This window comes from Chiloscyllium plagiosum, unplaced genomic scaffold (assembly GCF_037043375.1).
Source record: "Chiloscyllium plagiosum isolate Xiang-an unplaced genomic scaffold, Cpla_swu_hap1 HiC_scaffold_26, whole genome shotgun sequence".
NCBI classification, from domain to species: Eukaryota; Metazoa; Chordata; class Chondrichthyes; order Orectolobiformes; family Hemiscylliidae; genus Chiloscyllium; species Chiloscyllium plagiosum.
In genome coordinates, this window is record NW_028270164.1 from 14186628 (window position 1) to 14200947 (window position 14320).

At 41.4% G+C, this 14320-nt stretch overlaps 1 protein-coding gene across 2 annotated transcripts; it reads left to right on the top strand.

Annotated features, from left to right (window-relative positions):
- Positions 1-1700: 1700 nt before the first annotated feature.
- LOC122563083 (CMRF35-like molecule 5) lies at positions 1701-13880 on the top strand. 2 transcript variants are annotated; one of them, XM_043716492.2, is made up of 5 exons: positions 1701-1827; positions 4701-5033; positions 6219-6267; positions 9442-9552; positions 12451-12581. In XM_043716492.2, exons 1-4 carry the CDS (start codon positions 1788-1790, stop codon positions 9536-9538), a joined length of 519 nt encoding a protein of 172 aa, XP_043572427.2. In that variant the 5' UTR covers positions 1701-1787; the 3' UTR covers positions 9539-9552; positions 12451-12581. The 2 variants fall into 2 exon arrangements, with proteins under 2 accessions (XP_043572427.2, XP_087829628.1); XM_087973502.1 differs by lacking the exon at positions 9442-9552 and having other exon boundaries at positions 12451-13880.
- The last annotated feature ends 440 nt before the right edge of the window (positions 13881-14320 follow it).

The following is a 14320-nucleotide window of genomic DNA, read 5'->3' on the forward strand; positions in this document are numbered from 1 at the left end:
AAAGCATGATTAAAATGAAGTATTGTGGAGATTCTTGATGGACGACAGAGCAGATTTAGGAGGGAAATCTGGAGCTGAGGACCTAGAATGCTGAGGATACCACTACTAATGGTACAAAGAAGGGAGTTGAGTAAGAGGAACATAGAATTCATGGAGAGTTGTAGGATCAGATGTGATTATCAAGAAAAGAAGGCTGGGGAGAGATTGGGACACAATGATACTTGGTGACAAGATGACAATTTAAAATCTGACATACTGCTGGACCTTGAGTTAACTATTTTACATTGCAAAATGTTTTCCAGTGTAATACATATGTAATACATATGATTTTGTCAGCAGTTTTGGTAGGAGTTGTTATTGTAATGATAATAATTATAAGTGATTGAACAGAGTACAGAAATCCCACATGAAGTAATACAAGCCACATAACAGATCGTAGAAAAAGATTTCCATCTTTTGAAACAAGTTGATTGGGATTTGATATTTCCTGCAGTTGCAAAAGCCAAAGGTATTTCTTAGTTATGCAGGACACTACTCCTGATGAAGGGCATATGCCTAAAACATCGATTCTCCTGTCCCTCGCTTGCTGCCTGACCTGCTGTGCTTTTCCAACACCACACCCTTGACTCTGATCTCCACCATCTGCAGTCCTCACTTTCTCCTCGGACACTATTTACATACATTTGAGGAAATGAGAGAGTCTGATCAGTGAATGGACCTTTATTTTACTTTGTCAGAAAAGACTTTAGACGGTCCCAAGGTGTTTCACAGAAGTATTATCAAGCCACATAAGGTGATATTAACATCGGGTCTACCGACAATGATCACTCTCCAATTGAAATAATTGGCCTTAAGGTCAAGAAGACTATTGCAAACAATTGACCATTAAAGTTCAGTTGAAGACTATGCTCTTGTGTAGTTGGGACAGAAGGGCAAAAAAATAGCAAAAACTTCCTCACAGAACAGTTTCGAAAACACACAAAATGCACTGGAGTAGAAACTGGTTCATGTGATCTGTGGGTAGGATTTATAGAATCCTGCACTGGAGTACATGAGGCCAATCCCTGAACAGATTTGAGTATTGACACTCATTTTAATAAGAATGGCAAGCTGTCGCTGCCGAGTGTGCATGCCTTGCTGACTCACTGGCGAAGGCTATGATAAATAATCATATCAGACTCAAAACATTAACTCGACTTCTCTCCACCAGAGGCTGCCAGGCCTGCTGAGATTCTCCTGCTCTCTCCAAATGTGTTCAATAAATATCAGGCTGCTGTGATAGAGGTGGCCACCCTCTGGTAAGCTGCAGAAGAATTGCTTTGAAGAGAGTAGAGGAGATGGGGCAGTGATCGAGAGGGTTTAGTCCCACCCACCCCCTCAGGAATCCTGCTTCTACATTAGAAGTACATTGTTTAATATCATGGTTCATTCATCTAGGCAAGTGTTTCAGATTAATGACGATTAACGCTTTCAGCCAACTTTTAAAAACAGGATAACTTGGCATTCCATTAATATTAACTTACTGCTTGATTTGATTAAGCACCCAAAAATCATCCTTTTACTAATAGCCTTCACTTTGTCACACTTCCACAGTCGGAAAACATACCCATCTAAGGTTAAATTAATCCATCTTGTCACATGTTCCTCCTCATTCCTTAAAATATCCTGGAAACTGGAAGTGAAAGAGACTTGAATTACCACTTCACTTTCAGTTGCATTGCTCAGTAAAGCTGAGTGAAGGGATAAAGTAAGAACAATTCTATAATTTTCTTTGCATCACTTAAAATATGGATTTTACATTCCATCTCTTCATGCTGTCCTTCTCAGGTAAGTAACACAAATTGCATTAAACTTCACTGGGGAAATTAAATTGTGTGCATTAGACCAGGTTTTATAGAAACATAAATTGTTAGCGGAGGTCTCTTCCAGTCCTACTGTCTTATTATGCTTGGAATCCTTGCTATCCAATCATCATGTAGCAAATCCAGTCTGCAGAACATCCATTAGTTCTGGCTCAGTTGTGGAACAGTAGCCTTGGCATTCAGAATATTATGACTCAAGTCCCACTCTAGGAGACTTCAGCACCGAAACTATGGTAACACACCAGAATAGAACTGAAAGCTGAGACCCCAACCTCCCTTCTCCAGAATGTGAAAAAGGTTTCATGTTGTTAAGTTGAAGGAGATCAGAGGAATGATCTGCCCAATCTTTCTTCTTCAGTCATCTACAAACAATTCATTTAATTGTTAGTTTAGGGAGTTTACTGACCGCAAATTGGTCAAGGTATTCCTTTCTCACATTGTGATAGTGACTGTAACTACAGCATATTTTATTGGTTCTAAAGCACTCTGAAGTCATTTAAGATGCTATGTAAATGCAGCCTTTCCTTATTTTTTTATCATTAGCCTAACAGCTCTTGGCAGTCTCCTAGGATTCCAGGCAGCTCACCCCCCCCATTTCAGCCCCAGAGCGGGGATTCAGCCTCTGTCATACAGTTCAACACTATGATTGATTGAGATGTACAAAATCAAGGCTGACCACTACCCTGTGAGTGCCACCCGTCTGCAGCAGGTCCAATTGAGCATTCAGTCCTCTTACCCATCACTTGCCTTTCCACACACTATCAATTGCAATAACTTGATTTTAAAGAGCTGCTGGGGGAAATGAGAGAGGTTTCACACCATGTATTATGCTTAGGTGGTTTGATCTGTCTTGAGCCACACTGTGAATTATGAAGGAAACTTCTTCCATTTAGGATGAAGCAAAGCAGGCTGGCGTTGAGCAGGTGCAGTAAAAAGAGATGATTGGAAAATCACATTCTTGCAAAAATCTAGCTACAACCTGATTAAGTATGCTCTGTCTTCCTGACATTGAAACCGTCAAAGGTTTTGTGGCTTTCTGTTAAAACTGATGTGGTAGCAGGCGAGAGCAGTAGCTCTCTATATCGGTTAGCCTGATCCTTCAAACAGGATGAGTGCTCTGTCACATCGTGTTGATTTATGTTGTAGCTCTTTCTAATTCTTTTCTACAAATTGGAATGAGAGGAATTTTTTTTTAAACTCATGGCCATCTGATTACTATCTGATTGGCAGGGTTAAGCTTTCAAATTTTCCGTGGAGACTTCCTGGATAGAAGTTTGTAAAGGTCTAAATAATGTGGGCTATGGCAAAATTAGGTGATAATTACTAAAAGACCCATCTCAAAGTCGAAATCATCTCACTCCTTGAACATCTGACTGGCCAACTATTTGCTCTCAACAAAGGAAGAAGGAATCCATCGTGTTACACGGTACAGGGCCAACCGTACCCAACCAAAGTACATCTAATCAGATATATGTACAGACCTCTATGATCAACCCTTTTATGTATGTCATTGATCATGCAAGAATTTTGTTCTTTGCCACACGTTCCGATTTACTTTAAACATTAAGGGCATAAGGACTATCTCATAATACTGTAGTTGTTGTGGTTCTGTTTGCCGAGCTGGGAATTTGTGTTGCAGATGTTTCATCCCCTGTCTAGGTGACATCCTCAGTGCTTGGGAGCCTCCTGTGAAGCGCTTCTGTGATCTTTCCTCCGGCATTTGTGGTTTATCTCTGCTGCTTCCGGTTGTCAGTTCCAGCTGTCCGCTGCAGTGGCTGGTATATTGGGTCCAGATCAATGTGTTTGTTGATTGAATCTGTGGATGAGTGCCATGCCTCTAGGAATTCCCTGGCTGTTCTCTGTTTGGCTTGTCCTATTACTATACATCAAGAGCAAATTCTGAAAATCTAGCTAAATTGATATTTCAGGCAGGATATGGGTCAGCTCTACTCCTGATATGCAAATGCAACTCTTTGGACTTTAAATAGACACACATGTGTCAACAATTGAACAGATGTTGATGTTAATGCGCTCCTTATGAATCATCTTATTTGATCACTGGGAGCTGCTCCAATCTTCTATGTTTCTGTCTGCTGAGAGTATCTCCCTCTCAGTTCATTCCTGTTAAGCCTGATCTACGTTTTGAAACTATTGCCATCCAACAGAAAAATAGTTTTCCTTCACCTAATCCCTTTACAATATTGACAAATTGAAGGATTGCAAGCTGTGTACAATGTCTCCCCGTAACAAAGCCCTTGGAGCTGATAGTCCCAAGGGGAGCAAGGTTCCAATTCAGAATGCTTCCTGCACAACTTCTCAAGATGCGCTGGGCACAGGAGTCCCTTGAAAATGTCGTTAGAATGATCAAAGTAGGAGTTTAAGTTGAGGAGTCTCAATGTCCATTTTTAAGTGTTAAGTATTCGAGATACATTCTACAGCTGTGGGTGGCATGGTGGCACAGTGGTTAGCACTGCTGCCTCACAGCACGTGAGACCCAGGTTCAATTCCCGCCTCAGGGGACTGACTGTGTGGAGTTTACACATTCTCCCCGTGTCTGCGTGGGTTTCCTCCGGATGCTCTGGTTTCTTCCCACAGTCCAAAAATGTGAAGGTTAGGTGAATTGGCCATGCTAAATTGCCCATATTGTTAGGTGAAGGGATAAATGTAGGGGAATGGGTCTGGGTGCGTTGCGCTTCGGCGGGTTGGTATGGAGTTGTTGGGCCGAAGGGCCAGTTTCCACACTGTAAGTAATCTAATCTAATCTAATTACTCATCTGTTGCAGTGATTTACTTTATTGAGTTTTAATGCATATTGTGTCATAATTTCTCACTGAACAGTTTCAGGCGCCATACTAACTGGAGCTGCTGTCATAAATGGATCAGTGGGACAATCCATTATCATCAGGTGTAAATACAACAAACATTACAGCAGTTCTCCAAAGTACTGGTGCAAAGGTGACAACAGGGAAGACTGTGTAATTTTAGTCAAAACCCAACATTCGAGGAAGACAAATTCTGATGGAAGAATAACCATAGAAACTGACAATGATGCAGGAGAATTCTTAGTCATGATGGACCGCTTAACAAAGAGTGACCAAGGGCTGTACTGGTGTGGAATTGCAAGGTTTTTGTGGGACTTGTTGAGTCCTGTGGAACTTAATGTTGCTGAAGGTAGGATGTTAAAAATTTTATTATTGTGCTCGTTTCCCAGCTGGATATTTGAGTTTGTTGTATGGTAGATAACATGTTTTTCAAACATTTCCACTTTTCAGTGGGCAGTTGGAAACCTAGTAAATAATGAAAAATGACACTGAGCCAAGTCTAATGGGATGTTTCTATCTCCACCCAGAGGAGTATGGGATACCCACCCAGCACAGGAACAGCAGTCTTGCCGCAATCTAGCAGCTGATTGGCCATTCATTGGGTGCATCCGGGTTCCTGGTCCAAAGAACCAAGGAATCCCTGGTCCCTGATGAGGAGTCATCCAGACTCGAAACATTAGCTTGCTGTCTCTCCCTGGATGCTGCCTGCCCTGCTGTGAGCTCCAGCATTTGTTATTTTCACCCCTGGCCTCTGATTGGCTGGAGTTCTCCGAGGGAAAGCTTCCTGTCTCTGAGGCATGGAGGCCCCACCTTCAGGTTCTAAGTTTGCTTGCTCAGCTGATAGGTTTGTTCTCAGATGGTTCGTCACCATGCCAGGTAGCATCATCAGAGAGCCTCTGGTGAAGCGCTGGTGTTCTGTTCCCGCTTGCGGTTTGTGTGTCTTGGTCTGTTGTGGTGGGTGATATCACTTCCAGTACTTTTTCTAGGAGGTTTGTAAATGGGGTCCAAATTAATGTGTTTGTTAATGGAGTTCTGGTTTAAATGCCAGGCCTCTAGCAATTCCCATGCGTGTCTCTGTTTAGCCTGTCTTAAGCTGAATGTGTTGTCCCAGTCGAAGTGGTGCCCTTCTTCGTGTGTGTGTAAGGATACTAGTGATAGCCGGTCACATCTTTTGGTGGCAAATCGGTGTTCTTATATCCTGGTGGCTAGTTGCCTGCCTGTCTGTCGGGTGTAGTGTTTACTGCAGTCCTTGCAGGGTATTTCGTAAATGACATTCACTTTGGTTGTTGGTATAGGCTTTGTAAAAATGTAGAGGGCAGCACTGAGTAGGTTGTTGGCAGATATGGGATTAGATGTACCCCCTTACTTTTAAACCTGTCAGCATTAAAATCAACCCACAATGCCTCTTTTTCATGCTAATTCTATCTTAGCAAAGTTTCTTCATTTTTTATCTGCAAATCTCTGATTGCTTAGAGTGTTGTGTAATACAATTTTGTGGGGGTATAATCTAATATATTTACACCGTTTTTGACAGATCCCAAGGTATCTCTTTCAGGCTCGCCAGCAGAAGAGGAAATTCTGAGGTAAATGTTGTACTTACCTAAACCTAGTCCTTTCTGAACTTCTGTCTGCAGCTTAATGATCACACGAAAAACATGAGACAGCAGGAATATGTGAGGATCATGCCATGGCTGAAATGTATTAGCTCTGAGGAATGATTGGAGAGGCAATGATCATTTCATTGGAACAAAGAAGGCTGAAGAATGATTTAATTGAGACGCATAAAATCACATGGGGCTTGGGCAGAGTCAATTGGACAGACAAACCTTCCTTAGCAGAGTACACAATAACTCTAGGATACAATATTTAATAGAAGATTGAAAGGGAGAATGGGGCATGTGTGGTAAGGGTCTGAAAGTCACTGCTCAAAGGGCTAGTTGAGCCAAAAACCCTCTCTGGTTTTGGATTAGTCAGAGATGGAAGATGGGTTGGGAGACCCTATTGGTAACTAATGCACAGATGCAGTGAAATTGTTCAGAAAACTTACACTGGAGATGGATTCACCTTCTGCAACCCTCCCTGATGCTGAGCTCAGGGTGGAGACGTGTGCTGGGTATGGGGAACCTGCCTTTTTGCTTTGGAAATAGCCTGGCCAAACTGATTAGCATTCAGTGGGGCCCAAGTCAATATCATAATGAAACTCATCTAAACACCCCCAATGAGTGACTACAAGCCCCTCCTCACCTAACCCCCAGTCCTGACTATTCCTGAAACCCTCCCATATTGCCCACTCACCTGCCTCAAAAACCTCACACATTCACAAATCTGTTCAATTACTCACCCATTCATGAACTCATTCACTTACAGAAAAACTTTGACTTTTAAAAGCTTAACTCAATGGGGCATATACTATTGTAAAACAAAATCATGTCCTCAAGATTCCATCTCTTCTTGTACCTGACATTCTCCACTTGAGAGGCTGGGAACTTCAACTGGGTTTCAAAGGCATGGCCAATAAACTATAAAAGGGTCAGGCCACAGACCTCTCCATGGGCAGTGCCAATCTACTCTACTGACCAGATAAATCTGGACCATTGTATTTAAAAAATACTTGGACATGCAGTTAAGGTATTTTAATCCACAGGGCTACAAACCAGTATAAAGAAGTTGGAATTAAGCTGGATTACTCTCTCTTGGCTGGCAAAAGAATTCTGGGCTGAATGGACTCCTTCTGTCCTATTTCTTTATGTTTGTAATGAGCAACTTCCCTCTACAATAAAAACAGGAAATGCGAGAGAAACCTAGCAGATCTGGCAACACCTGTGGAGAGAGAAAAAGAGTTACCATTTTGAGTTTGATATGACTCTTCTTCAGAATTCTCTGTAAACTTTATTTCAGATTCCCACCATCCACAGTACTTTGCTTTCACTTGAAAGTCCTCCTGCAATTTAGGAGACTGATTAGCATGCAGGTCAATGATTGCACAGTGTATGGGAGGTCAGTGCTGTGGAATGGATTTTATACAGACATATTTGCAATATTGAACTGGCAGCCAGCTTCACATCTTTCCTGTTGAAAGTTAAGAAGGTCACCTATATTAATTGGTCACTTCATGCACTCTGATGCCCAATAGACCAGCCTACAGATGCAGATACATCAACTACATCTTTGTACTTTACTATCCTTTAGCTGTGCAAAATCATGAAATCATTCCAGGTCGTATAATGGATCTCTGAGTTTTAGTTAAAGAGTTGCACACAAATGAGCATGGAATTCTCATTGTCTTGTCATAGCTTTAGTAGATGAGAGAAATCCCAACTGAAATGGTGCAAACAGCCATGACAGTGAGAGATCAGCTTACCATGGATTGAAATTTCACATCAGCCATTCATTACTCAGAATGATGGAGAGCAATGAAAACCTAATCTGCCCAGCAGTTGGACAATATCTAGTCCTGATGAAATGTTACTCCATTACATTTCTCAAAAAAACTAAAATGATCAAGTACAATATTAGTTTTGCAATCTCCACTGCCCCACTCACAACACCAATCTTAACATTGGCCAAGTATATGTGACAGTGTTCCATCTCATCCTAAGTGTTTCTTGCCCAGACTTAAGTTAAAATTATTCCCATCTTTTCACTAGCAATATGCACTTCATTTAAAACCCACCAACTAACATCATCCATTTATAGTATTGGTTGAGTGCTAAAATCAAAACATGAAAATACTTTTTAATAAGAACAAAAACGAAGATCCTTTATATAACTGCATCTGCGCTGAAAACAGTTAAATTATCATCCCAGATTGCACATCTGTTACTGCTGATGGACCTTTTTCCTCAGCTTATATTTCATTTTCAATTGTGTTTTTCACAGCAAAGTGTGTTGGTAGAAGCTAATTCATGTGTTATGCTGTCATTGCAGCATGATGGGTATTGAAAAAGAAATTGTTGGAATGTTGCATGCAATTCTGGTCTCCTTCCTATTGGAAAGATGTTGCAAAACTTGAAAGGGTTCAGAAAAGATTTACAAGGATGTTGCCAGGGTTGGAGGATTTGAGCTATAGGGAGAGGTTGAATAGGCTGGGGCAATTTCCCTGGAGTGTCGGAGACTGAGGGGTGACCTTATAGAGGTTTATAAAATCATGAAAGGCATGAATAGGGTAAATAGACAAAGTCTTTTCCCTTGCAGGGGGGAGTCAGAACTAGAGGGCATAGGTTTAGGGTGAGAGGGGAAAAATATGAAAGAGAACTAAGGGGCAACTTTTTCACACAGAGGGTGGTACTTGTATGGAGTGAGCTGCCAGAGGAAGTGGTGGAAGTTAGTACAATTACAACATTTAAAAGACAAGTGGATGTGTATATGAATAGGAAGGGTTTGGAGGGATATGGGCCGGGTGCTGGCAGGTGGGACTAGTTTGGGTTGGGATATCTGGTCGGCATGGATGGGTTGGACCGAAGGGTGTGTTTTGATGCCATACATCTCTATGACTCTATTTACCACTGTATCACTCTTGGCACTTGGTAACACTGGGATTTGTGCCTTTCCAACATGGTGCTTGTTGTCTGCTCACTTTAATGGTTAGAAAGCCATGAGTCAAAGTGTGTAAAAATGTCACATGCTCCAGGAGAACAAAAGCCGAAAAGTATTTTTGATTATCTGCAAGTGTAGCCAAATAACTCACAGATCCAAGCTGACTCTGTGGATTCTGAAATCTATTTTGATAGAAATAATTTTGTCTTCTATCTACCTAGGCAAAATTCTATGTATTATTTTATCTGGAGCATTTTACGTTGGTTATTCTTTGCCATTCTCCTCATCTGGGCCATTTTAATCAAACTGAAAATATAGATGACGAAATACAGGTAAGTTGTTGACTTGAATAATTTCTGTGTACTTAAGCTTAAGAAAAAAATTGGAAGGATTCTCTGTACTCACTATCAATATTTTAAAAAAGATAGTGTAACCATCAGATCATCACATTTCTGAAATCAGCATTCACTAATTTCATCTTCCTCAGAGAATATTACCAGAAAAGATATTTGGTAGATTATGGTAGATACAGTCGGCATTCATTTCATTAACCTTCTAAATATAAAGTACTTTACATTCAGAATATTAAATGGATGAATATTTTACACAAGTAGAATGATAATTCCAAAACATACCTATTAAGATGTCCCAAAATACAATGGAGGGATTTCCTGCTTTAATGTAAAGTGAGTGGACAGTTGGTTAAAATATCTGAAGTTGACAATGCATTATGAAAATGAGAGCAACCCATAAATGTCTGCTTTAACTTCAACCCAATTTCCTTTCCATGGAGCACCCCCAGGAATGAGGAGGGTTTTAACTTTATTACGCAAAGACCTCACTATCACTATGTGATTCTGAATGTAACTGCATTTACAAAGGTGTCCTGAGTTTTTGTGAAACTTAGCAAGAAAAATAAGCTATGAGGACAATGAAATTTGAGGGACTGAACAGCTGTCAGAGTAGCAATTGTTAAAATACTGAAATCTTGCTGACGTGAACACCTTTTATTTGAAGTCTTGTTCTGAGAATGTGATTTTACTTTGTTAGTAGGAAGGGGTCATGAAGTGAGACTGGTGAACATGGATGGGGTGTGAGAGTTATGGGGTTGTGCAGGCTAGGGAGATTGAACATGGGGAATGCAAGGTTTGGGGTGGGTCTGGTGGGATACACTTCCAATGGTCAGTGTGAACAGGTTGGGCTGAATGGCCTGCTTCCATGTTCTAGGGACTCTATGATCTTCTACCATCTAAAGGGGCTTGAAGGGTTTGGATTGTAGGATTCATTTATTGTTTGTTTTTGAAGCTTCAGTGCAGTGCCAACAGTGCTATGATTAGATTAGATTACATTACAGTGTGGAAACAGGCCCTTCGGCCCAACAAGTCCACACCGACCCGCCGAAGCGTAAACCACCCATACCCCTACCTAACACTACGGGCAATTTAGCATGGCCAATTCACCTGACCTGCACATTTTTGGATTGTGGGAGGAAACCGGAGCACCCGGAGGAAACCCACGCAGACACGGGGAGAACGTGCAAACTCCACGTTGCAGATCAGGATGTCCTACTTTGCTGTCCTCAATAGGTCTTTAAACCACTTGCAGGAGGAATGGTTCCATGTCTTCTGGCTTCCTCAGTGACCTCCAACCACCTCGCGATTGCAGGCTTTAATCCAATGTCACTGGCAAAGTGCTGAATAACCTTAATCTATCAAAGTGATGGGCTAAAGTGAGAGGCCATTCAGCCCACTGCCAACAATCTTTCCACCTTACCCTCCCACTGTCAGCATTGAAAAGCTGAAAAGGAAGTTTTATTTCTAAAATCTGCCTTTAACCCAGTCTCAAAAGAACAGAAGCAAATAGAAATAGAAATTGCTGGAAGGAAGGATAATGGACTCAAAATGTTAACCCTCTCACACACTTTCTGTGGATGCTGTCCACGTCTGTTGAGTTTCTCCAACAATTTCTGTTTTTGTTTTTTTCAGAACTCCAGTATCCACAGTTCTTCATTTTATCTCAGCAAAGGAACACCTCAATAAGATTAATTAATATGATTATGAGAAAGAGAAGAAAGGGATTCTCATTCTCCAGCATGTTGATTCCTGTATCCCAGGAAACAAAACAGCATTAAGTGTGATAAAAACCAAAAGTACTGCGGATGCTATAAATCAGAAACAAAAACAGAAATTGCTATAAAATCTCAGCAGGTCTGCCAGCATCTGTGGAGAAAATCAGAGTTAACGTTTCAGATCCAGTGATCCTTCCTCAAGACTGATAGAAGCTAGGAAAATGTTTATGTGCAGGTGATAGGATAGGGAGGAGAGGTAAGGAGGAAACAATAGAGGCCAAAGAGAGAGAAGAAAAATTGGACAGTCAAAGGAGTGATAATTATCTGGCGAGGATGATAAATAGCTGTTAGTGGGGACTGTTAGTGACTAGCAATGGGTATTGTGTAATAGCAGACGGTGTGGTAACAAGGCAGGATGTGAGGGGGTGGGGGCTGGGACATAGGAACGTTTAAGTCCTGAAGTTATTGAACTTGATTTTGGATCCAGAAGGCTGCAGGGTCTCTGAGAGGAAAATGAGGTGCTGTTCTTCCAGCTTACACTGAGCTTCTCTGGAGCACTGCAGCAAGCCTGAGAGAGTGATTTTGGCCAGGAAACAGGGTGGGGTGTTGAAGTGGCAGGCAATGGGAAGCTCAGTGTCATTTTTGCAGACAGAACGTAAGTGTTCTGCAAAACAGTCACCTAGTCTCCACTTCATTTCCCCAATGTAGGGGAGAGCACATTGTGAGCAGTGAATGCCGTAGAGTAGATTATGTGAAGTATAGGTTGAGCATGCTTCATCTGGGAGGTGTGTTTGGTCTCTTAGATACTGAGGAGGGAGGAGGTAAATGGGCAGGTGTTACACCTTTAGCCATTGCAGGGGAAGGAGCCTTGGGGCTGTGGGGTGGGGTGTGGGATGTTGAGAGTGAAGGAAGAATGGACCGGGATGTTCCGGAGGGAATGGTCCCTGCAGAAGGCAGAAAAGGGAGGGGAGGGGAATACGCATGTAGTTTGAATTGTGTTACACTCAAAATTGATCTTTTCACTGAACATATTCTCTCAATTCAATACCTTCTCCTTTTAACTATGTTGAAACCTAATGTCTGCGAAGAACAAATTGACTTTGAACACAATGCCTGCTTTCTATATGATAATATTTGAAACACATTTTGCTTTAACTTCCAGGACAATAGGATTTGTAACTTCAGCTGACTGTATCATCAGGACCCTCAGTGCTTTAAAGTATGGCCTGGCAATCGAACAACGAAACCATTTTTGTCATTTGCCACATATATGGATGGACTCACTGGGTAATATTATGTAATAACCCTGCTATGTTCTTTCAAAATCATTCATTCTCTTCAAGGGTCAGGATGACCCAATGCAGGGTAAACACTGCATATAGGTCTAGTTGCTGTATAATTTGAAAATACCAACAAGGTTAGGTCAACCCTCAGTGATAGAGAAGAGCTGAGTAGTTCCAACAAAGCCAGAAGGTGGAACGTTGAAAGAATTATTTGGATCTTCACAAATTTAAGGGGAAACTTCTCTTCCCACAGCTATTCAATGGCAGAGATTCATCTGAGTGATGGATTTCTGCAGCAGTGCCTGAACTACAACCCCATGTTTCAATTTCCATTAATGAATGGATGTATGAGTTCTCACACGAATGGCGATTTCTAAGCTTGTAAGTTTAAATGGAGGCGACGACACTAATGACTATCATTAGTTTATACACAATAAAGACTGATAGATTAATAATGGATGTTTGTCAAAGCATCAATTCTTCATCCATAGCGTTGATAACTGAAATGCTGTTTTTCCATTTAATGCATGTGTACCTGCAGTGTATATTATGGACTAGAAATTCTTTAGGGGTTCTCTCGAGTTTTTGTTCCAATATCCTGTCAAAGTTATGCAGGAAATTTGGGAGAACCACCATAGAATTCCATGAAATAATCACCTATCAGCACTTGTTTTTATTCATTCACAAGATATGGGCACCACTGGCTAAGCCAGAATTTACTGCCCAATGTGCAGTTAGACTCAATCACATTTCTGTGAGTATGGAGCCACAATGAGGCTAGACCAGGTAAGGATGACAGTTTCCCTTCCTAAACAACAAGTGTGAACCATATGGGTTTTTTTCTACAATTGACAATGGATTCACTGTCATCATTAGATTCTTAACTCTATATATCTATGGAATTCAAATTCTGCCATCTGACGTGGTGGGAATTGAACCAATGTCCCCAGAATGGTACTTGGATCTCTGGATTATTCTGGATATCACTAGGCCATTGCTTCTCCTCCACATTTATACATTTGCACTTTTGTGAGAGAGCCTCAATAGCTGGGAGACGTTCCCTAGGAATTCAGGCGTGATTCCCCAATCAATTCAAGTCATGGTGAGGAAGATGTCTGTTTGACCAAAGTACATGCATATGATACTCTCTCCAGGTAAGAGAGGCTCTGTCAGAAGCTAGCAGCCAAGAATTTGTTTCATAGTATGAACTGATTTCTTATTTGTATTCCATAACTATTGATGCAGTTTTGTCCTCAAAAAGCATTTATTTTGTAGCTCCTACTGACTATGGACAATTTTTTGATAAATTAGAATCTGATAACTGCACGGTATGTTTGTAATGCATTCCCATTTCCATACACTCACATTGGTGGAGAGGTTATCACAACAGCCATCAAGGTAACACAATTATCAGATCATACAAACAAATTTGACGTTACTCCCTCCCCTATACAATGTTATGACACACCTCTGGAGTAGGTGGGATTTGAACGCAGGTGTTCTGGTTCAGAGGTAGGGGCACTACCACAGCGCCATAACGATCCATAATGCAGCCTTTGTTAGGACACTCAATAGCTAGGAATTGTGCTTCCTCACCAGTTAAGCACAGTGGGTTGGAATTGCTCCTGATGGTGGAGGTCAAATAGGCCCCTGAGCAAACAGGGCTCTACACCAATGTTGAGAGAGTAGAATCCAAATGAGGAGAAAGTGAGTACCTTCACTGAAGGCAGGAGAAACTCAGCAGGTCTG